The sequence below is a fragment of the Haliaeetus leucocephalus genome, unplaced genomic scaffold (assembly GCF_000737465.1).
Source record: "Haliaeetus leucocephalus isolate CR32 unplaced genomic scaffold, Haliaeetus_leucocephalus-4.0 Scaffold616, whole genome shotgun sequence".
Classification (NCBI taxonomy): domain Eukaryota; kingdom Metazoa; phylum Chordata; class Aves; order Accipitriformes; family Accipitridae; genus Haliaeetus; species Haliaeetus leucocephalus.
Genome location: NW_010973052.1, coordinates 4,334,845 through 4,359,952, shown reverse-complemented (window position 1 = coordinate 4,359,952; position 25,108 = coordinate 4,334,845). Strand labels below are relative to the sequence as shown.

Here is a 25,108-nt window from a genome sequence, read left to right as displayed (position 1 = left end):
ACAGAGAGATGTTTTAACTCAGAAAGTCAAAGAAAAGTATTAAATGCTGGGAACAGAATCACATAACCTAGCCTGTGAGCTGGTGGTTTTATTGTAAATAACTTTTCTATCGGATCCAGTTTTCCTGTTCACTTTCACGGCTGTTCTTAAAGAATCATCACAGTTATAAATATCCCCTGCCCTTAGCAGGACCATGATGTTTCCCTGGAAACTTGAGTGAAACCATTTGAGAGGTGTGCTATGACTTTTGAAGCTTGTTAGTGGTTTTGACTATTTTGTGATAAATGCGTGCTATATTTCCCAGCTGGCTTTGGACAGTTGTCCAGATGGCTGTGACTAGAAGAGCTACGGCACATATTGAAGGGGGGGGAAAGAAAGGGTCATTTTTTATCATTGTCCCCTTGTGATTTTATATCATAACCAGCGGTGCAGCCTAACATCATTTCTTTGGGTTTATTTTTCTCTGTGAGTTATTTTCTTTAGATAATGCCTTTACACCATAACAGAGTATGATGATTTAATACAGTTAGAGAAGAACTAAAACTGGGATATATTCTCTTGTGCAAAGCCAAGTTTCTCTCAGTTGCCCCTGTATCTCAAAAATAAACTTCTACATCCTGCTAAATATTACTATTACTATGTATCTGTGGCATGGAGTACTCAGTACAGGAGGGAGGGACACAGCAAGGTTTTCATAAAACCCATGAAATTAATTTCTTTGAGACTGGAGTGGTGAAGCTGTGGGTAGTCTTAGACATAACTGAAATATATTTTCTTTTTTCAGTTTTGATGATTGGTCTTAAACAGAATTCCTTGAAATGCAGTTTTATAATCTGAAAGGACCAGATTAACATCCATAGTAATACAGGACCATAATTAAATGAATATTAACATAAAGTAGTTGAGAACTGATTTTGTGTATAGTCATATTTTAAACAGTAGTGTTTTGTAGTGTCATCTATCCATGATTTCAGGAATGTATGTGGAAGTGAGCAGCAAGGAGACTGGAATGGGGCCACCATGAGTGTTGGATGGGAGAGTTCCTCAGAGAACAGGAATGGAAACTAGAGGCCCCATGACTGCACACACAAATAACCAATTATTTCTGTAGAGTGTTGTAACAACCTAATGGCAGTTACACGTATTGCTGTCTTTAAAGCAAAAACAACTAGTTGTGCTAGCACCATACTTCAGGGTCAGGTCTGCAGAAGTGATGGTGATGGTCTGGTTACCTACCCTCTAGGACCACCTGTTAAGTCTGGGTGCTAAATCTGTTAAGATCTGTTATGTTTAAAATATAGGCAGTGTGTTTGCAGAGATTTGTCATATGTTCATACACCTCTTTTGGAAGGAAATTCAGGTCTGAAGGCAGTCTGACCGTTACTGTAGTGCAAAAAGCTCTATATTGAAAAAGGAAAACAGAAAAAACCCTTTAGTGATAACAGTAGTTTTGTGAGGAGGAGCAGTAGTAGTAGTAGTAGTAGCAGTAGTAGTTTTAGTTTTACCAATGAAAGACAAGTACTATTCATTCTGACAGTTAGTGATACTCGGTTTCAGATGTTAGCTCTTGGTCTTCAAAAGGAATGTGAATTCATCTGCCTGAAGCTTCTTCATGATGAGGACAAAGACCTTCTATAACTTACAGCTAGACATTTCTTGTTTAAGAAGAAAGTAGGTGGAGTTCATAGTGGAAGATGATATAAAAATGTTCATATTTCTTACCGTGGTTAGGTTGTGCTTGATAAATATCCATAGTGACCATGCATGTGATGAACAGGGATGTTTCAAATTTGAAATTTTTACTTTATCAATTTGTTGGGGCTGAACTTCTTTCATAATTAGGAACTTCTTCCCTGTATCTTTGCATTCTCTCTAGACGTGGGGGGGATCTTGTGTGAATGACACCAATTTGTCATCCATGCTGTCATGTCTGTTTAAACTCATGCAGTGAGTAGATGTCTCCCATATGGTGTAACTGTTTTGAATACTTACAATTGCTCAGTGCAGGCAATACCAGTTATGGTTTTTCAGCATTTTGCCAGCACCAGGTTCTTCCATGTAATTGTAATGATCCACTGTGGCTTCTGTGACCTCCCCTTGGGTGTCACTTCTGTGGTCTAATAGATCTTGTAATGAGTCTGAAATATTGGAGGCAGAGTGGACTTTCTTGCGTTCATTTCATCCCATTAATTCAAGTAATATTTCCCACCTTCTCACCAAAATAGATAAAGTGATTCCTTCAAGAAGGCAACAGTGTATGAGGAGCTGTAGAAGCTTTCTGAGACTAGAGGTGTTATATAGATGTAAGATGTTGCTGATGGTTTTTTTGAAGAACTTAGGAATCCAAACATTGTGGGTTTGTGTTTAGATGTTTGGCTGGTCTGATTGAATAAATAAGTATAGTAGGGAGTATTTATTTTCTCGTCTTCCTTGGTAATCTTAGAGATGAGGAACTCTTGAGAATGACTTTGTCCAGTGGCATTGTCTCCAAAACCAGCTTTATCTCAAGGAAAAATTGATCCCTTTACAGTCGTCAGAATCTATCACAAAACAAGCACATGATGCCTTTTCCTATCCAAAGAAATGTTTTGTATTAGGGAAAACTCAAATCTGCCCTTTAAACCTCTAGTGAGAGCAAAATAAAAAACTATGTTCATAGAAGATATGCATCACTTTTCTTGAGGGAACTTTGGAAGTGTTTCATTTTCTTTCCTTAGTATAAATCTCACAAGAGGTTAATCATTTGTGAAAGTACATTGCTTTAAAAAAAAAGATATCTTGATCATCCTTATGTAAAAGGGTACTTTATTTTAAAGACTCAATTTGAGCATGGAACAAATTGATGAAATTGTAGTACAAAACCTTTAATGCATTAGAATGATTACATTTGGAAATCATTATATATACAAGTAGTTATTACAGAAATAACCTTCTTTGTCAAGTATTCTTGGTGTGGAAGTAATCAGCATCCTATCCCATTAATTGTTTGAGAACTCTGAAATCTTTAATGAGGTTTTTTACGGAAGGATTTCAGTCAAATGCAAATGATTCACTGAAGCACTTAATCATAAGACAAATAGTGATTCTTTAGTAAGTTTTTTTTATTCACTGTAATAAATGTAGCATGTTAACTGTAGATACACAGCTAGCTGTTTTTCAGTTACTTTTCTCACAGCATTTTTCTTTAAAGATTCATTGTTAGTCAGAAAGTCATAATGGCTGCACTGAGAAAGAAAATGCTTGACAGATGTCAAGAAATCTGTGTCTGATATAGCTTCAAATAGATTTCTTCCCTTTGAGTGTTTGAAAAATGAATTTATTTCTTCTGGTCGATAGAGACATATATTTTTCAATGGGTGTTGACAATCAAATATCATCCTTTTTTCACAGGTCTGATTACAACAACGTCAAGAAAATTGGATCGGGAACAGCAAGCAGAGCATTTTTTGGAGGTAAGATTAAGTGGAAAATATATGTTAAAAGGTTAATTGATTTTTGTCATTTAAAATCACTTCTTCCTCTTCCAGGAGAGTGGTATTCTCCCTTCTCTCAGTGTGTGACAGACTCGCACAAAGCTGGGAATTGCCTGATTATACAGAACAAATAATACATTTTGCAATTCACAAGCACGGGAAAAAAGTGAACAAATATGCACAACACTTGCTTTCCACCTCTAATCTGCTTCAGTTAAATCTTTTATTTTAGCCCTTAAATTTTATTTGTGACAGAAGTTTAGAATATCCAGAGCAAAATATTTTTTTTTTAATTGGTGGAATCACCCCAGCCCTGCCAAGATTTTCAGTCTCTCAGATTAAATACGTTTAAAGTTTTGCATCTCAGAGCTAACATACAAAGCATTCTTTTGGATGTAAGCAAACTTTGACCTTGCTCACATTCACTGCATCATCAGAAACAATGAATAATTTTGTAGCTTTCACTTACTGGGACTATCAGCAACAATTTTCAAGTTAAAAACTGCCCTCTAAAAAGAGTGTCTAAAACATTCCCTTGGCCCTTAGATGAATGTTTCTCTTTATAAGTAGCTCACATACGTTGGATCTGGAGTGATATACTTGTAAACTACTGGGTTTACCACATGTGTTTTCTTTCACATTGCTGTACACCATGCTGTGTTTTTTTTCCTTTGGGTGGAAGATCCTTGAGGCTGTTCTCTTGTCTATTTGTGAAATAAGGAATTCTTGATTTGTGTTGTTACAAGTAAAAAAGAACCATATTGTCCCACATAATCAATCATTCCTACTATGTATTTTAGGAAATCCCTTCAAATCCATACAAGTTAAAAAACATCTGGACAAAAAAGTTCCAAGTGCAATCACTATCTGGCAGCAAAATGTAGTAAACTATACTTTTGCATATTCCATGGCTATTTTTGTTTGTTAGAAATCCCAAATTATTTTAGCTAGTGCAGAACGCAGGAGAGAAAAGTTAATTTATTACTGTACAAGTCGGCGGGGGGAGGGGGGGACGTTCTTGATAATTCACTGTAGATTCTTACACATTCCAGGCCATAAATAAATGGAGGGAAATAAAAGGATTTTCCCCTTTTTAGGATTTATTAAGTTGGAAAGTTAGTAAAGTAATCATGTGTTCCAATAACTGCAAGCTTTCCAGTTTATGCTGTCAGAGAAGATTGCGAACTGAATGAAATTGGCATTGATTTTGAAATATATCTATTGATGAGAATCTTAGGTCTGTAAGTCTCTTTTGCATTTATGTGTTTGCCTCAGAGACCTCAGTGAAACACGCCAAATTCACATTTCCCAGACGATTCCCATATAGATGGGGAAGTGTTACTATTAATAGCAAAAAGAAAAAATAATTACTTATAGGAATTAGGTTTTAGTCATCAATACAAGTTAATATATTTCTTCCCCTGAATTTTATCTCGTTTGAAACAATAACCATCTGCAAGATTTTGAGGACTGAAGATGCACTAGAGGGAAATTGGTGTCACAGGGTGCTCCAAGGCTTCTGAATGGGGAGTGGAGGGCAGGCTACGGAGGAGAGAAACACCTGAGTGGGGTGTCCTGGAGAAGTGGGGAGAGGACCAGAATGTTGTAAAATCCGCCTGGGAATGGTGTGTGGGAGGGGGAATTGGACTCTGGTGGGGACACAGCCCTGATGGCCAAATCGACCCTTTGAGCTGCTGCTGAAACGTCGACCATCGCTGCCTCTTGGGAGGCACGTTCCTGGGGATCACAGCAAATAAGCTGCTGGGGGTCCAGAGCCAGGCTGGCCAAGCTGTGCTCGTTCTTGTGGCACACTCAGAAAACGTTTTCTAAAATGCCTGGCTGTCTCTGTGTGTAATTAACCCCCTGGGGAGCCCGTAATTGCCGAGACAACCGTGGTCTCCCAGTAGTACAGTATTTCCCTTCCGGCTTCATTTTATACCCTTCTTCCAGTAGTCTGTCTGGTATAAACGAGAGCAAAGTTGGCTCCCTTTGAAAAGCTCTGATTAGTGCTTGGCCTGGCAACCCTTGCTCCCCTTTGCCCAGCGCATGTGTGAGGCACTGACAGACCTTTCCTAGATACAACTTTTTTTAGTTATTTTTAATAAGCCTGTCTTTTCCCTACCTGAATTTGACAGGGACACAATACCCATACCGGCCAGTACTTACTGAGTAAATTCCATTACTAACAGTATTTCCACCTCTTTCTCAAAAGTTGTTAGGAAAACGAGGTGAAAGAAGATGGCAAGTGTTAGTCATTGTAATTGTGTGTAGTGCCAGTGCTCATCCCGAGACTGCCGCTGCCTCTGATGGCTTGGGGTGGCTCTTCAGAGTCGTCTGTCCCTGTCCGTATCGGAGGAAACACAAATTACCAGCGAGGACTGGATGTGTATTTTTAAGGCTGCCACGCTTAGGAAAGGTGAATCTAAGTGACTCCCCTTGTAAGTACACAAGAAGTCTGTTGCAAAGTAAGTACTGAGCCCAGGTCAGCCATGCATCTCTTCTTCCTTCCTCCTTTAATTATCTTCTTTGGATGTATGGACCTGTGTCCGTGTGACTTTTTAAACAGTACTGGAGGCTGCTGTCACAGGACTTGCACTTACCAAAGAGTATGTGCCAAAGTGAGTGCAGAAACATATCTAGACCCTGCGTTAAAAGGCGCATGAGAAAGTCAGAAATAGATTCCCCTTTATAATAATTGAGACTTTTTGTTCATTTTGGTGGCGGTGTTTGGGGAGGGGTTTTTTTTGTTTGGGGCTTTTTGGGAGCAGAAAAAGAAAGGTATTTCTTCTTTTTCATTGATTGTGGCATTGTCAATGCTATTTTTTTTCAGGTGCCAAATTGAGGGCTTAATTTTTTTGACACATTTGTAATGTCTTGCAAGGCTGCAGGTTTTATTCAGTGCTTGTTATCAGGTAGAATTTTTCTGCTTAGGTTTAAATTGGATGTCACTGGACATTATACAGGATGGTCTCTTGCTTTAGTGGATTCTTACTAATGGAATGGTTCTGCCTGAAATGGAAGGAAAAATGACCACTTCATTACATTACTTTTTCACATAAAGCGAGCCAAAAGCATTTGCTTTATTTCCCAGACTTTCTTAAAGATCCTGTAGTTGGGGATGAAGTATTTAAATATCCATCTGAAGCAAGAAAGGTAATTCTGAGAGTTACCTGCTTTCTTTCAAGTAAATGAAAATAGCGATGTATTTCCAAGTGAGGTTCAATTGCAGGTTTCAGGTGATCTGTCTTTATTCTCCTTCAATAATTGGACACATCATCCTCTCCTTTCCTTCTTTTACTTCCTTCTTCTGGGTATGTGTTGTCTTCTAATAATTTCTGTGTTAACACTTAACTCTGTCTGCTCTTGTATTATGGTAATTTGCAAAAAAGAGGAAGCTAGAATTGGAGAGTATTAGTGGAGTTTGAGCTATGGAAAAACACAGAAAATAGTCTGGCTGTTTTTTCTGCCCACATTTTTTGTAGATGCCTCCTAATCCTGGTCTGGCTGCTTTACAAACTCTAGTGATTTTGCTGTGATTTTATGCAAACAACTGCTGGACGGATGGAGGTCCAATAATAAGCATAAAAATTAAACCATTTAATGTAGGATCTGCATTGTTGTGTTGTGTCAGCTGATTTTGAGATGTCCAGAATAGGAGTAATTCCTCGTCTGCTTTCCAGTGTACATGTACAGCTTGATGGGAGAGGATTGTTGAATCCAGGCTACAGTTCATTGACTTGTGTGTTCAGCCTGGAAAGTGAATCTGAGCGAATGCTTTCTCACCTTGAGCGGTTTCTGAACGCGCTGTTGCAGATGCTGGGTTACTTGTGCCTCCAACATGGAAAGCCTCCGCAAATCACACCCGCTGCTGGGGAGTTCAGTTTGCTGGAAATTTCTGGAGCAAGACTTATATTTAGCAAAAGAATAAAACAAAAGAGTTACAGGGTTCAGTGTGCAATTCTAGCAACAGTCTTTGAAACTTTTGATTGGAAGGATAAACTATCTGTAGCGAGAGATGACTTCTTCTTCCCCTTGATAATGGTATATAAAGTTGGTGCTTTTAAAGTGCTGAGATAATTTAGTCTCTCCTTGATGAGTACATGTGGTACAGGCTCTTAAGTCATTTAGCCAGTTTTGAAAATTGTATCCATAGTATCTCTCTGTTCCTCTAAAATATGTTTAGATTTACCACTCTAGATTCATTCAGAAATTATCTTTTAACATTTGTCATGGTGGAAAACTTGTCTATTCAAAGCCTCTCTAAAGAATAAAAATAGTTGCTAATAAGCATGGTCAGAACTTTAAATCTCTTCAAGAGTGACAAAGCAGCTGAAGACAATAGGTTTAAAAATACTGTTACGACAGCCTTAGCCTTTCAAGGTCCAAGTCATGTACCATAATTAATGAGGAGGAGAAGTGGGAGCAGAGTGTTGGCTTAGTGCAGCTAATTTTTAGCCAACTTAGTGCTATCAGAATAGTAACAGTGCCTCTCAAGTGCCTTGCTTTTGTCGCAAATCAGTATATACAAGCCTCATCAATCTTCCTGCTGTGATGCTTGAGTGTAGCTCTGAGAAGGATGTCAGTAACAGTGCAAGGGGCTGTAATGAAGATAAATTAGTAAATCTGATGTGTCAAAATACATGGGCTGAATGAAGCATATTGGTTTCTATTTACTGTAAGTACACTAACAGGGTACAATAAACTGTGTTACATGGTATGTATTTATATGCAGTAATTAGAGGGAAGCATAATAATCTGCTGTAATTGCACCCTTCTAAAAAGAATTCAAATTTCTGCTCGTTTAATGGGAAGTTGTAATTGTGAGGGGAATTTTGATGGAAGGACTATCATTTTATTCCACTTGGAATTTGGTCTGGAATATCACAGGGAAAATTGCTGCGTGAAACTTCATGGCCAGAGTTTGCAGGGGAGATGGGGTTTAAAATCTCGAAAAGTAGCATTTTAAAATAGCACTGCCTCTCAGTTCTTCCCACAAACCCCACGCTGGTGGTTCACTGTTGGACCGGCGCTGTGTTCTCTGCCATCCTCCTCTTTTCCTCTAGCATCTCCCACGCAAGAAATTTAACAGATTTAACCTTGTTTTGCTTTTGAGCCTATTCAGTTAGGCTGTAGCCTTTGCTAGTGGTGTTGCCTGAAGTCAGTGGTCCTTTGTGAGAAACCGCAGCATTTTCTGAAGAATATAGGCAGCCGTGTGGCAATATGCTCATGTATATTTTTACAGGAGAAGTACAAAAGCTGAAGTTCAGTGGGTTTATGTAGCTGAATAGTGCTCTACAGAACATTGGTTGCTTAAATCCTGGATTACGGATCTGTGTAAGCATTTGTTTCATGGATCTTTAGCATTGCCCACATTTGGCAGAGAAAGCTGCATTTTTTCTCAGTGACATGCTGGTGATGGGGTAAAAATGAGGCAGTGTGTCTGATTGAACATTTTGTCTGAGGTTTAAATGGCTCCAAAGGCACACGCCTTGCCTTTTGTAACATTGAAGCCTATCAGATGATGCAAGGGAAATTAAAAAAAAATAGGTAAACAGCCTCTTATTTCCATCCTGAGCTTAACAATTATTACTGGCTGTGCTTGCTGGAAGTAAGAGAACTATTTTTTATTATTCTGAGGACACCTGACAGGATTTTAGAGGAACAGTAGGTATGGAGAGGCAACTTTCTAGAAAGTCAATGAAAGCTGTATCATGATGTCAGCTTCGAAAGGTGACACACTGAACTTGAATATCAGCTTCAATGTTGGGAGAAAAAAGAAACGGAAAAAAGGAAAGAAAGGGAAAAAAAGAAAAGAAAGGTTAAAGAGAAAAGAAAGGGAAGAAAATAAACAGTTCTAAAAAAAGTCAAAAGCATGTTCATCTAGTACTGCCTCTCCATGGGTTTATCAGCAGAGGGGGAAGCCACCTGTGGGGTAGGTCAGTGTGGTGGTGGATCTAGCAGAGGCCTGAGTTCCCGGCGTAGAAGGCACATGCTGAGCTTGCTCATCCCACGCTGCAGATTTCCATCCTGCGCCCCATGTTCTTCAGGAGTTGTTATTCTGCACCAGCTTTCTAGAGATGCATGGGCTGCAATTGCCCCCCTTCCCCTTTGCCTCCTGATTATTTTTTTTTTTCCATCAAGTGCTATTTTCAGAAATAGCCAACAACTTTCCAAAGGCAGGAGATGACCGGAGGTTAAAACTCTCTTTCAGAGACAGATTTGCATATGACATTGCACACTGTTTCTCATGTGTATTCAGGCAGAAAGTCTTACACAGCAAAATATGGGAAAAGTCCTGGTGTGATTCATCTGTCTGCAGTGATAAGTGGTCTCCTCCATTAGACTGTTGTCTCTAACTAATGTGAGCTGATAATATGAAGAATTATCAAGTGCATCACTGAAAATACTACTAGTTCTAGTTCACTTGTTAACTGAGTGGCCTCTGTGCAAGAGATACGAACAGGAATTTTAAACTGCAAAATAATTAAGGCATGGCGTTTTTACGGATTATTCTCTTTTCTTTGATTATTGCAAATTTCAATAGCTCCCAGATGTCCCTTTATTATTTTAGATAGTGACTTAAGAACTAACACAGACGACAAAGCCTAAGCATTGGGAAAAATTTAATAACATTCTTCTTCATGCATGTGGAATTTTAATTTTGTTTTCTTATTAAATAAGAAAAAACTCTTCATAAAATGATAATAATAGGGTGAAATAAATTTTAATTTAAAAAAAAAAAAGAGTTGTGTATTTAAATTCCTTAATATTCCATGTTAAATTCAGGTAGCCAGTGGGAAATGCACACAACTCTGATGACGTAATACATACCAAAAACAAGGGGCAAGAATGGGTCTGCATATATCAATAGTAGCAGTGACCCTCAGCTCATTCCAGTTATTCAATGAAATACCAATAGCCTTGAGAGACTGGATGTGCAAAGAATGCCTATGACATTTCCACAAAATTTGTAGACTTTAAGTCAACTCTGAGGAAGCTTTGTTTGCTTTTTGCCTTGTGCTTGTGGTTAATTTCAGTCTTTATTTTTTTAGATACTATTCATCTAATTCTTTGAACTCTTTCAAGATGAGATTGTTTCTCTCAAAAATGTTTTGCACATGCTAACACCAGGATGATGTCAAGGAAAAACACACTACTGGCAGCTCAATTAGTGCATCATTTATATCCAAGTATCTGATTCTGTCCTCTCTTGGAGAGTGCTTAAATCGTCCAGTTAATCTGATACTGTATGGAACCTCTTATTTAGTCCAGCATTAAAAATCTCACACTTGTTTGTTTAATCCATTCTATTGATTCAGGATACCAATAGTAATGAAGAAAAGCAGTCCTCTTCTCTATGTTTAATGAACTTCCTAAATCAAAAATCTTCGTAACTCAACATGCAAAACTTTGGGTTTCTGTTACGAATGCTTGACAATTATAGAAATGAGTCAAATAGTTTATAGACCTTTTATAGATGTATAGTAAGCTTATGTTAATTTATTTGGGTATTAAAATAAAAAAGCACAGGTGATTTATTATTTAGTCACTCCTTAGCTTATGGAAGAGATTTGATTATCCCAGTTAGTCGATATATACAATGGCAGATTCACCATCTACAGTGGAATACTGCCCCAGGTATATTTTCCACAAAATCATGTTTCACTGGACAGTGAGTCTGCTAGAAATGGGCAGGGAACAATTGATATTATGATCCAGGTTTAAAAACCTATTAGCCATTTAGATGAAAAGTCAACCCAATATAAAGATAGAGATGATTTTGCGAGTACTAATTCAGGTTCATATTTTGAAGAGCATGGCAAGATCAGAGTTGTCCAGGGCTAGGGCTTTCGTTCACATGCTGCGGTCTACCGTGGTTGTTGTGTCTTATTAGAAAAATCACATTTCTGGTTCCCTAGAGCTTTGCCTTAGTTAAGGAATGATTTGCATATATCTGGAGTTTGCAGAGGGGAGGGAGCTTGTTTTACAGATTTCATGAATCACTGACCTGAACTGTTGGGTCATGAAATGAAGAAATGAAAATCCGCAAAGCACAGCACTGTCGGCTTTTTCATGCTGGGCATCAAATGCCTCTTTTAGGATTTTCCTTGTGGACCCACAGCAATCTAGCAGCAGGTCTTGGCTTTAAGCACCTCATTGCATGCAAGCACGGAAGGAGATACTCAGTGTATAGGCTTCGTGTGCTGTCTTATCAAGCATTTTCCACCTCTTTTAAAGGCGTAACAGAGAAAGTGGAATTGTGCCAGGAAGCAAATCCAGCCTACGGGCTGCCACCCTGCAAGGTCCTGAGCATCTCCCGGGAGCCTAGAGGTGTATCAGCATTTCCTTGACCATCTGGACCTAATTAAAATCTCACTGGACTTAGCATCATGCAGTTGTGAAGTCAAGTAGTGCAAGAAAGTGACCTTTTGGTTAACTGGCTTTATGTTAAGATGCACGTGATGTGACTGTGGAGAAGAGAAAGTCTTATTTATTATCCTAAGGGCTAGCTGAGTTCCTTTGCTTACCCTGAGTGGTGTGCTTAGTCCAGCTTCAGTAGCAATGATTTTCTTGAAGTTATCCCTGATAATCCCCAGAATGAAAGAATTAGACATAGGCACCCATGGCTGCATTTCCCCAGGTATGTCTGGTAGTGGATGAGTGAACACATGAGAGAAAAGCAATTTAAAATATACCCAACACCTGTTTCTTCTGCTCTGTTTGCAGAACTACGAGATGGCAGAGCATTAGATCAATGCAAATGGGATGGAAAAGTATTATTAAAACACCAAACATTATTGTGTGGTTCGAAAATTAGGTCTGCACCCATGTGTTAAATGCTGTTGAAACAGAGAGGAATATATTAATGGTCTTCCTTCTCGTTCTATAAATCATTCCTCCTGCTAAGCTTGTGTAGGCAAATTCTGTGATGAATCTATACCAAGTTCTTCTTTTCTGTCAGGATTTAGCAGTTTGGTCTAAGGTTGCTTTCTTGCTGAGGGATTAACTCACAGATTAGCTCAGGGTTAACAGGTTTTTTCTTCATTGTATGTTTCCTAAGATCTGTAGCTCTCTTTTGTGGGCTGGAGCCCACCTACCAGGCCCAAATTGGTCGAATATACCCTTTCAGGGTGTCTCTTTTGCCAGGCTCGGTACTTGGAGAGACAAAGAGTCATTGTGAAGGGCACACTGCTTTGCTAAATCTTCCCATTTGTTTTATGAATGTACCAATGTTTAATCTTCTGCAGAAGCAGCAGGAAATCTTTCACATGATTTGAATCTATTTTAGATGCACAGAGCCTTTGTGTTATCTGAAGCATGTCTGCTTTAGTGCTATATCATGTTTTCTGTAGCATTTGCAATACCCATCAGCTGCCAGACTGTTAATTTATGTCTGTAAGTGTTTGAGCACACACACACATGCATGCACACGCACATTTTGTGGAGGTCTCAGTTTCCTGCCTTCCTGGGTAAGGCCAAGCTGAACATTGCATTTAGGGCAGGAGAGCATCTTCTTCCTCAATTAGGAATATATTGCATCTGTACGAAAATCCTTCCTGGGCTTAGGAAATCCTAGTATGCCTTTTCATTAATCCATCATTTAGAAACATGCCTTTAAACAAGTTTTGCATCCATTTGTCCGTTCTCCCAGGGTGATCTGTACTCAGCTGTTCAGAATTCATGCTTGTTATCTCTTAAAAAAAGTTAATTCTGTGATATTTTCACAGTGACTCCACTTGCCGCCACCATTTATACACACCAAATCAAACCACCCTGCAATATGTCGTGTAGGGATCCCAACAGTAAATCTCCAATTTCTTTGACTTGAGTGGACTTTGGGTTGGTTTGAGACAAGTTCTTTGATCACAGGCTGTTGCAGGGTCCATGGAGTCTGACTGGAGATTGTTCCCAGGACACCCGCAGCTTAAGAGGTCCCTTCCCCAGATCGTCTTCACTTGTGAGCCCTTCAGTTTACTGGCAGCCTCTTTGCAAGGGAAAAACTGGAACAACTCTTTTCTTTTGCAAATTCTATTAGATTTTACTATCTTCCCTACAGCTCTCTTTTCTTCATCATGGTCAAGATCATCCTTATTCTTGAGGTCTACACCCTTGAGTCATACTGTCAGTCTAGAGTAACATCATCTGGGTTTTCTCAGCGCTTCTTCCTCTGATTTTTTTTTTTTTTTTTTTTGAGTCTCCACCTTGTTAGTGCTCTTATCATCCAAGGTCTCATAATTTCCAGTCTTGGTGATGTACTGAAAACTCATCATTCCCCAAAACTGGTCTCACTAGTCCGTGCACTTGGTGATAACCTCTTCCTAGTATACCTTGAATACACATTTTCTTTGAGTCTCATCACGTCCCTTACAGTCTCCTTCCCATATCCTGTAACGTCTTTCAACAGTATGTATTCTTCCTCTGTATCTGTTCATTCATATTCCCAGATTGGCACTCTGTCCTTCCGCCACATAGTCCTTCAACATTCAGCTTGAGCAAAAAAGACATACTGGAAAGGGTAGGAAAACGTCTTGCAAAAACATGTTAGTCTGAAAAAAGAGTTTATTTTTTTATTTTAAAAATAATTTGTTATGGCAAAAGTGCATCATTGTGTGAAATGTGCTGAAATAAGATTGGAGTATTCAGCATAATTTGTAACATGACACAAATTAAAGTATTTACTAGACACCTAGAGATAAGAAAACCTCTAATCGGGTTGAGAATCAGTTTAATAAGCATATTTGACACCTTTTTTCTCCCTTAATATATTATCATGGAACATAAGAATCCTAATGCTTTTCTTATCTGACTTCAGCTTGATAATAATCAGAGACCAAACAATTCTGTTGCTTTTTATGAAGATATGATTTAAACAGAAAAGTACAAAGGCCCTGAAGCATCAAGTGCTATGAAATCTGCCCTCAAAAGTGGTAATTTTCTTTTCCCAGCCTAACAAATTTCAGTTGTCAGGAAACAGATTAATCTCCTCCTTCTGAAATGTAATATTGCTGTTTGCTAATCTCTCATGATACAGAGACATTGAAAATGTTATCATAGCAGTTCTAGAGTACATTTTATGTTTTGGCAAAAAATAATACTTTCTTTGGCAAGGAGTATTCTAAATATTCAAAAGCAAGGATTAACATGAATAATTGAGAGCAAAAAGAAGCAAAATAATGAATTATTTTTTCTCACATTCCCTGGGAAAGTAAAAAATACAAATATTACTAATAGCAGTCTGTCAGTTTATGGCTTCAACTTTTCAGAGGACCAGCATGTTATCTTTAATTCAAATACCAACAAATAGCTTATTAATACTTTCTGTCATAGCCTCAAATATATTTGTTTTTCCCTGTGAATCTTGTTTCCTTCCACTATCCCTCCAGATAATTTTTAAGGTGTTGTATAAATAAAAATGTGTTCTTAACCCTCAAGGCCAAACAGCTATTTTAAAGACTTAATTGAAAAAAACATGGAGTATTTAAACATGTGTTTTTATATTGCCACACTTTAAAAAAAAACAACAACACATGACCACAGTTTAAAAAACGCTCAGAAAATTTCTAGAAAGTCACAAGTTTTAGATTGCACATTTTAGCTAAGCAGAGATGATGCTTTTTTATGTGATACATCAAAGTATGCCAAAATGGCATGGCCTCTGTTGACTGAGAGGGATGCAGAAGGCAGTGAGACGAGTGCGTTAGCTTGGTGTCAAGACCATAATGTATAGCAGAAGGAATAAAAATATTAACTAACACGTGAGGCTCACTTGCCTATAGTCCTTATCCTCCTCACCAAAACCCTGTTGTTCGAATGGACCTGCACAAACTCTGTGTGTGTGGCTTTGGCCATATGTTTGTGGGATTAAATTGAATATTAAAGCCCAGGTTTTGTCTTTTTTTTCATTGGCATTTACCAAGTGTATGTACAGTTAGGGATCTTTCACTGTTTCTCTTGCAAACTGCTAGATACTGCCTGAGTGCAGTCTTAACTGTAGCACCTCAGCCACGGAATGGCATTTTAAAAAATAGAATAATATTTGCCTTAAATGCCTTCTCTTCAGGCATTTAATCCTCATAATATCCGACTCTCAGTGTGAAAGTATCAATTGAAAGCTGTGGCCTTTTTAATAAAAAGAAGTCTGACGTGTACAGAAGGTTTTGGTTTCCTGCAGCACGGGGAGGGTGCCTGGTGATGGATCACACCGGCGATGGGACACCCAACTTCCAGCGAGCTGCTGAGCTCCCGAAAGAAATCCCTGCTGCTGCAGCACGGTGCTCAGTGTGAGGCAGTCATTTATCCTGCTTCTTGACAGAGCAAATTACCCTTCTCGGAGCTGTGGGCTGTGTTTCCAGTACCTCGTTCAGTTCCAGCAGGGCTAATTTGGTGTCCCTTCCCTCTCCACGCTGTAGCATGGACTGAGAGCTACCTCAGGACTTCCTAACCTGAGACACCCTCCCTGGTTTCTCTGGAGTGCAATATGCTCCACTAGCCCTCGCATGCCTAAACAGTAGTAGCTGAATAAATCACACATTCATGCTCTGTTTTCTAAAGGTTATTGAGCACACATTCACCAGACTTACATAGCAAACCAGGAATTGCATCTTAAACTTTACTTGATTGACAAACTGCCTTTGCCTCACTGAGCCTTGTAAGTAAGATTTAGATATTTTGTCAAGTCAGTAATCCATGGATTAGACCCGCTCTTAATACCCTCATTTCTGAAACTGGATGCACTTTTGGAGAACAAGTATATTTATATTTTGTATACAATTTTTCGAAGGAAGCAGCGGCAGCGTCTGTCGATGGTGTTGGCCAGGGCTCCGCATGGTGAGCAAGCACCTGCGGTCCTGACCCCGGCATCTAACCACGGGGATTAGTGCGTGGGGCTGACATATCTGCTCTCCCTGTGCCAAGGGATCACGGCTCCTGTACCGATCCTGACAGGACGCACTTGTGCTGTTCAACAGCTCCCATAATTCTGGAGCTTTCTCACGGCTATTCCCAACAAAGTACCCAGCCCCTTTAACAGCTCCTGAGACAATCTCAAAAGGAAAGCAGCTCCTAGAGCTTTCCTTTTTCGATCTTTTCTGCTACAAACCAACAAAGTGACTCATTAGAGGGATGCTTTCTGCTTCCCCCTTTTCGCTCCCTTCACCTAGTGAGGGCTAATTGGAAGCCCATAAAATGAATCCAGGAGAACTCTCCTCCTTCTCCCATATATCAGCCCTGCACTATCAAATTGGGCATATTGTCTCATGCAGTGTTTTATTGTCCCCCAGATCACATTATCAGCGGAGCAACCTCACAAAGGTTAATAACTTTACTAGGTTGTCTCTCGGTCTGACATTCTTGCTCATCACTCTAAATCCAGTCGTTTTACCGGTGGTGTTAGACATCTCTACTGAAGTTAATTGGATGCTGCTTGCCGCTGACTTCAAACCCAACTCTATAAATCGTAACTACTTGTAGCTGATTGTCCCCGCTCTTAACTTTCATTTCACAACTGGGAAAAGTATGTGTGGTTTGATATACCTGGCTTCTCAACCGCACTCTTTGACATTTGCAATCCAATTATCGGTCACCTTGGCCATTCGTTTGGTCCAACTGTCCTCCCGTTGGTATGCCATGTGTCAACACCTACTCCGTATACTGCTCTAATGGGAAAATAAACGGTAAATTATGAGCCTATATAAATCCATTAAAGAGTTACTGTGACTCCATGGAAGTGAAACTGAAGTGCTTTATGCAGTTGCTGGTATCCAAAGTTGGAATTGCTGCTCTGTATTTCTAGAAGGTCCCAGCTTACTGAAGTCAGGCAAGATAAGTATGTGTCGAGAGCCTTGGTGTCCATACAGTAAGAACATGAACCTTAAGGGCTGTGCATAGTAGGATTTTGATATTACATTCTTGAATAAATGGTTGTCAACAGTAGAAAGCAGTAAATTTATATTAATCATTTTTTATTCGATATTTCCTTTCCCCAGATGGAAAGTACACTTCCTAGGCTCTACTTACATTTCACTGACCCTTTGCACAGCAGTGAATGCCATCCTGTGGCTGCGAAAACCAAATGCATGTTAAAGACTAATTCTGCAGAAGAATCACAGTGCTAAGAATATTTTAAAAGTTGCGATCTTTTAAAATTCCTCCTGCACTGCAGGAGTAGAGTGCCATCTTCTTATTATTCAGACATATGAAGTTCTCTTTCCAGGACTCCAGGCACTGTGTAATTAATTAATTATAATGGTATTAATTGATTAATTAATATTAATAACCTGAACATTTTTAATGCATTCTGAGTGTTACTCAGGGAAATTAACTTTTTGGGCCAGGATGTTTGGGGGGGGGTTTTTTGCAACACATTTGGAATGTTAAAACTTTGGGAAAGCGTTTCCTGTTGTATCGTTACCCCCAAATGACCTTGTTCCTATACGCGCACCTACTTATTTATGTCGGCAGTATGGTCTTGACAAATTCTGAAAATTATTCTTATACATTGCTGTTCGCAGGATCACTGGCTATATGTGTAACAAATTGAACCAACAGGAAAAAAATATGTTAAAGAATTGTGTATGAAATTACTGTTTCTTTAAAGTAAACAGAAAATCCCACATTTGCCTGGGTATTAAAGTAAGATTCTTCCCAGTTAGTTATAATGCATACAGTGGTGGTGGGGCTGCGGTGGTACACATCTTCTCCACCCTTTAGTCAAAGGCTTACAGCTTTTAGGTACTTAGCTATGCAGCTGGATCCCAGGGCTGGGCAGAAGCTGAACGAGAAAAACAACTGAAATGATGTTGTTGAGCTCTAGGTGCAACCCTGTTCTCACCAAAGTCATTGGGAAAAATTCCCGTTGATTTCCAAGTCAGAGGATTTCAGAGCTGGCCAGGTCCTTCTCCACCAGGAAGATCCCTGTTAATTCTTTGGCTGCTCAGACAACATGAGCTCAGTTCCGCAGGGTGACACTTGTCTTTAGACTTGCCCTGTGTGTCTCTAGGCATGCGGTGTGTGCATACCCTGCCATCCATGGTGTGGTTGGGGATGCTGAGGCCATTCAGGTGTTTGTGGAGGTTTGTAGAGTTTCAACAGAAAGAATGCTGAAAAGACAGCTAAACTGACTACATGAAAAACAGGGTTACAGTGAACTAGTCCCTAAATGTACACTTAGCTGTGTCAGTCTTGTTTAGTGAAAAAAAGCAAGGTTTTTACTATGTCAGATGAAATACAGAGTCCTAACGCACCCATCAGGAAAGGGGCTGATGGCTGTCATCCTTTATCACCAGAACAATTATCTGCATTTTCAGTTTCACATCTTTTGTACTGGACATAATACCCGAGTCCATTTTCCAGGCTGACTCTTCAAAGCTGGAAACTGAATTTGGAAAAAGTAAAAAAGTAGTCCAAGAATATGAGTTTTGCTTCAAAATCAGAATCTGCATTTTTTTTTTCCCTGTGTATAATCTCATGCTGATTCTCAGCCAGCTTGTAAAATTGACCTCATGTCAATGTAAACTGGATAGTAGATATTTATAGGACACTTAGCATCGAAGACAAGTGGAGATTGAGATAATAAGGCTTGTCTGTGTTGCCTATTAGATGAAACTGTGATTAAATACGGCCCAATTAATGCTTATTATCTGTCTAAAATTAATTTGTCACAGAAAGTTGTGAAGTAGGCATCAAGAAGTCAAGTAGAAATTTTTATTGCTAAAATCAAAGCAATTAATGATGTGTTTTACTTTAACCTGGTCTGACAAAAACAGGGTGATACTGTCATTAAAAAAACCTGCCTTAGGAAGAGCCCCAACAACCAACCTCCTTATTCATGCTTATCTCCTTTACCTTATTTTACTTTTCAAACTGATTTTCTGAGCATTTTTATACTAGCTTGTTTGGTATTTTAGGATGTAGTCTTCATCTGACTACAAAAATTACTTTATTCAAACATGCATGAGTAATTGCTATCATATTGTCCTCTAAGTTGATTAAAATTTTGCTTTGCACCTCATTGCTAACCAAAGAAACTTCTATTGAATAACATGAATATCAGAAAAAAAATCACATCTTTATTTTTTCCTTTTAGATTAATGAAAACGGTCACAGCAATCTTCCTGAGTGTCTTCCTTTAGTTCACTAAAGCCAGATAAATTTCTGAGGCCTAAAATGTCCATTTTTGCCTTTTATAAATTTAGAATATCTCTACAGGATCAAAAATTTGGAACAAGCTGTACCCCTTAAAGGTCTGATTTTATATACTTTCTACTTGGCTAAGAAATCCATTTTTTATTAATCAGGTTTTTAACTGGTAAGCTTTATTTTGAACATAAAACTGTAGAAGCTTCATTTTTTGCCCTGAAAAAACTAAATTGCATTTAAATGTCATAGGCTACTTGTCAGGCTATCAGCTATAAAACTGTCTTTGAAATGTTTTGCATGTAAGTGTGGATGGAGAGCATTCATTATTTCTTGCATATTGTGGAAAAATAGTGTGAGATGGAAACTGGATATTTTCAGCAATTACTGACAGGACACAAAGTCTTTTATCTTGGCATCACTGGTTTTGGCTTTGCCTACTTTGGTATTGATCAAAGGCTTGTTGGTAAGTGATGTGTTCTACAGTAGGGATTTTTTTTAGGGGAGGTGCAGAAAGTAAGTTACTATCTGTAGTGAAATTGCAGAATTCATCACCAAAATTGTAGTTACACAATGCGTTCTCCATCAGTGGCAAAAACGTCTTAAGAAATTTCCCCCACCCTGACTTAGGGACCTGGCATCCCTCTCCTTGTTTTGCTCTCTCACTGCCATCACTCGTTAACCATCTGCCTTTTGGGGGATTTTGTTTTCTTTTGGCAGTTCGTTTTAAACCCTGATTATTTCAGTAGCCCTGTTCGTAGCACAGATGCACCAACAGTTTATTGACGGGTGAAGGTGCCTGCAAACTGATGACAGGGGAAGAACAAATGGCTGGAGGAGGAGCTGGAGATGGGGCTGGATGCATCTTAATCTGCCTTTCTGCCAGGGACAAGGTGGTGTCATCCTCTGTTAGCACAACTAAGTGCTGCTTGCTAGAGCAATTTAAAAAAAAAAAAAAAAAAAAAAACGGGTTTTTTTTTTTTTGAAAATACTTGGTTCTGCTTCATAGAGCAGGGCAGAATTTGGATATGCGGTACCTATAAAGTAAATAACTTTAAGGAATTACAATGTCTATCTTTCATCTCATTGGTGGCCAAATAAATGTATTACTTCCTTAGCGGTAACAGTATTGTTTCAAGACTGACCATCACAGAGCCTCACCTAAGGGTGTTTCATCCTACATCAGAAGGCACTGGCTGTTGGCATGACAAAAATTGTTCAGAAGTAAGTTTTAATAGTATAGTTTAGGAGAGAAGATGATATTTCCTTTGAAGACTGAAAGTTTTAGTTGAAGTTATTACTCTATTGTAAAAGAAACTGCATGCCACAATATTTCTAAGGGCAGGCAGAGCAAGCTTCTCCTACTATGTCCCTTCTTAGAGGACCTTCAACAGCACGTCCCGCGTTAGCATGAGGCAGCGCTGCTGCTGACTTACTGCGAAATAGATGGAGGGCTATTGCCACACATAGGAAATCACCTGCACCGAATTTGAGAGTTTCTCCTAAAAGAGTTGCTGTACCTTCATTTCCCATCAGTTTGAATAGCTGGGGACCTTTATTGCAAACTGATACAGCTGCACACCCAAGCAAGGATGTAAAGTATATACCGTTTTGCTGCTTGATTAATTAACTCCATGGTGACTAGTACTATAGCTTGATTAAATTTTGGCAATATGTCAGTATATATTTTTGAGCTCAGCATTTCTGCTGATAATTAAAACATAAAATAAATTATTGATATTAGGAAAAGATCTTGGAAGCATGGACAAAATCTTGTGTCTTTATTAATAGCCAGAATGTTTTTCTCACATGATTACACATATTGACTGTCTAGTATGAAAAAGAAAAGATTGGGGACGTGTGACAATCTTCATAATTTTGAGGAAACTTTGAAGAAGGTGTTTGGTTCCTGCTTATAGTGAAGATGAGAGTCAAGTTACCTTTGTGGATAGAAAATGAAGGGTAATTGAATATTTGAGAAAAGGGCAGTGCAGTAAGCTTAGAAGTTGATGCACACCTCTTTTGAAGCACAGAAACAGAATCTGAGAGCTACTGTATTTCCTGAGTGCTGAGATAAGATTTTTGAAGAAGGGCATTATCTGTGGAGGTAGATCTGGTAGAGGGGAACTTATCAATATTTGATCACAGGTGTTTCTTATCACAAGAAAAGCAAAATCCACAAATGGCTGAAGTAGATACTCAGGTATGAATGAAATTACAATTGACATAGAGATTAATGCTAACATTAAACTGCATAAATATCTTAATTTGCAAGCTTTGTGTTATTTAAAGCTGCTTGAAATGAAATATTCTCAGATTTGACTACTCCTCATTTTCTGTTCACAAAACTCTCTGATTGTAATCTTCACTATCAGCAGGAGCTAAACACCTTCAAAGTCTACTGTGAAGATCAATACACAACTTTTATCTTCTTTCTCATTTAGACACTATGAGGGTAGTTACACTTCTGTTTAGTAATAGGTTGTTCCTAAAGAGGCTCCATATGCCTACAAAAATTATTTTTAAGCAATCACATATCAGTCTTTATCTTGTTTGTAAGGGATCAGTCTGAAGGTGGGTAAATGTCCTTGGGTCCAGATATTATCACAGGATTACTTGGAGTGTATTCTTCTGCTTTCCAAATTTTTCTTCATTATATGCTGGGGTAGCAAGATTCATTATTGTAGCCTCATGAACAAAGAAAGGAAGTTGATGCACTCAAAAGACCTTTACAGTTGTTATTTGGAGACTGAGGTTGCTGTTCCTACTATGATCACCTCAAATTTTCTAATCTTCTAGTTACAAACTTTGCAAACTGCTCAACGTGGGATATGATATATGCAGTTTCAAGCACCACTTCTGATGGTGGTGGTGTTATCACCTAGAAGGTCAGGGAAAGTCCTAGCTGAGCAATGCTTTTTCTTGCCAGATGATTTCTGCTAAATCATTAGTGATTACACACTACTGTTAGGCAGTAGAGGTGAAGGTTTTCTGTATTTAACCCCACCAATGGAAGTAGGAGACACATTTGGACTTCTGGAAAGTGATCGGCTTAGAGTCACTTCTGGGCAAAGTTTTATCTACAGTTTGTCAAAAGCAAAATTATATGAGCTTGACATTCCTGAGGACTATAGTTTTATTTTTACTCAGTGAAAAGTGGGGGAGATACTTTCTCAGATTGCCTAAAGCAGTTTCTTTCAACGTAGGACAGGCTGCTCTGTTGTCCTGGGAATTTAATGGCATAGTGGTTGGTTCTGCATTTAGCTTAGCATGCTTTGATTGAAGAATGCTATAAATACAGCCTGATGCACAAAGGTTTCCAGGATCTCTAAACTGTAACGAACTTCAAAAGCAATGCCCATGGAAAATTACTGTTTTTCTTTTAGAGTCACTGTCAAGAGCTATGCAGATCCTTCCTTGTGTTGCTACTAAAGCTAAAATATAAGTCTTTTTTCAGAGTTTATGACTCTTGTCTACTGTTTCATTTTTCAAAAAGCTCACAGAATAAAGTATGACACAGAATAAATGTTGTTGTAGTAGTAGTAGTGGTAGTGGTAGTGGTAGTAGTAGCAGCAGCAGCAGTATTTCTGGACCTTTAAGTCACCCATTGTGATATTTCATTCTGCCAGGTCATTTGGTTACCATCTACTGGTGTCAGTACTGTGAGTCTGACAAAAGTTAAGATTTGAAGCCTCTAAGACTTTCTTCAGCACGCTCTTCTAATATTTAGGTTTGCAGATACTGCAGGGAGCATTTAACTCCAAATGAAAAAGCCTTCCTTCCTTCCTTCCTGTCTTTTGGCAATACAGTGTTGAAATTACCTGATGTCATCGTTAATTCTCAAATGGTATAACAGACCATTATGCATCACTTTCTAGCTTGAATGTGGCTGGAAGCCATTGACTTTCCTAATCAGCCACCTAGAGTGTTTGTGTCAGTGATGATCTGTATTTAAAATGTACTCTAAATTATTTATTTCTCATAGCTGGCCAGAGTGAATGTATTAATTTTTTTATGATTGAAAACAAGAGTTCCCAGATTAGCACCCTGTAAGGGAAATAAGGAAAGATGGATCATACTGATGTGATTGGCACTCTTTCCTACAAGAAGTGTTGAAGTAATTTGTCTTTTAGGACAGCACTATGTTCTATTAGGAGAAGTAAAATAAGCAGCTGCCCACTTGTTTTCCACAGTTGCCAAGTAAAGGATTAGAAGAAAAAGGCATCTAGTTTGCTACAGCTAACTCAGTATTTGTGTTGAACTAAAAAAAAACCCAAAAAACTTATGTACCTTTTTTTCTCTCCTATTCTGTATATCTTTGAGCTATGCTGCCTTCACTTTGTAGCAATAATCCAATGCGTAGTTCAGTAATATCATGCATTTCAGAAAAAATATTTCCTTGTAAGAATGTAGCTGCAAACTTAGTCTCTCTCTGAAGTAGGCAGAGATAGTAATTCAGTGTATTTGACTTTAAAGTTCCATTCATCCCTCAATGAGCTCTCCTTTATAATCTTTTATTTCTCTTACTTGGGCTGAATTCCAGACTCTTACAATAGGTATTGCAGCTCGTTTGCGCATTGGCAGAAGAAACAAACCCATTAGTCACTAACAGCAGGGGTATGCCTCAGCTCTCAGGCTCCCTTTGATCATTTTTCTGTCTCCAGTAACTCAACCAGATTCTCTTTTCTAAAGTTTTCTGAAGCAAAATTGGCACTTCTGGTTGGGGGAAGGGAGAGACTTTTACCTGAAAACCGCATTATGCACACTCCTCAGATGAGATGCAGGCATCTCAGCTCGCTCTTTTTGCATTAAGCAGTTATCACACGAACGAAAATAAACAAGCAAATATGACATCTTCAGCATTTTGCAATGCTAATGACACTAATGTGGCAGTTCCTCTTAACTTTAAAAATTGGGTAGTCTGAGTACTTCCTCCTACCAGGCAATGATATGGAAGAAGATTCTTGTTCTTTTCAAGGCTTGATAAACTCACATTAAACACCTGCTGATTGTCTTGTTACACTTGTTGAAGTAAGATCCCTGCTAGCTACTCTCTCCAGCTGAGTTAATAATTATCTTGGAAGTCATGAGCTTTTGTTAATGAGACTCAATATTGTACTTTTACTTCAGGAGGGTGGTCCTCACAGTTGCATTCGTATTCGGAAAAAATTCAAGAGCTAAACCTTCTTCAGTTAAGTGTCACAGTCCAATTCATAGGAGGAGGGACTGTCTCAAGGCAAAATGATTTTTGTCAGCAGCGTTGAGGTCTGCTAGACTGACGCTGCGTTTTAGCCAATACTTTCACAGCAGACATCTCCTCCATGTCTTCTCCATGGTCATAAAAAGAAGAAATTTTCGTATCTAACATTAGCTGTTGTACGCTAACAGTTAAGTGTTGACCTTGGTTTTCACTGAGAAGGTCCACTGCTATGGAAATCTCTTTGTAGCTGATCTGTGGACTTGAACATAAACATGAATATGACAGAGTATCTCTCAGTCCT

At 38.7% G+C, this 25,108-nt stretch overlaps 1 protein-coding gene across 1 annotated transcript in view; it reads left to right on the top strand.

Moving 5' to 3' along the window:
- FAT3 (FAT atypical cadherin 3) overlaps positions 1-25,108 on the top strand; it is a 347,829-nt gene that overhangs the window by 211,322 nt on the left and 111,399 nt on the right. The window contains exon 4 of the mRNA XM_010578241.1: positions 3,391-3,452. Within this exon, the coding sequence (XP_010576543.1) occupies positions 3,391-3,452 (62 nt within the window). The remainder of the gene's footprint in view (positions 1-3,390; positions 3,453-25,108) is intronic.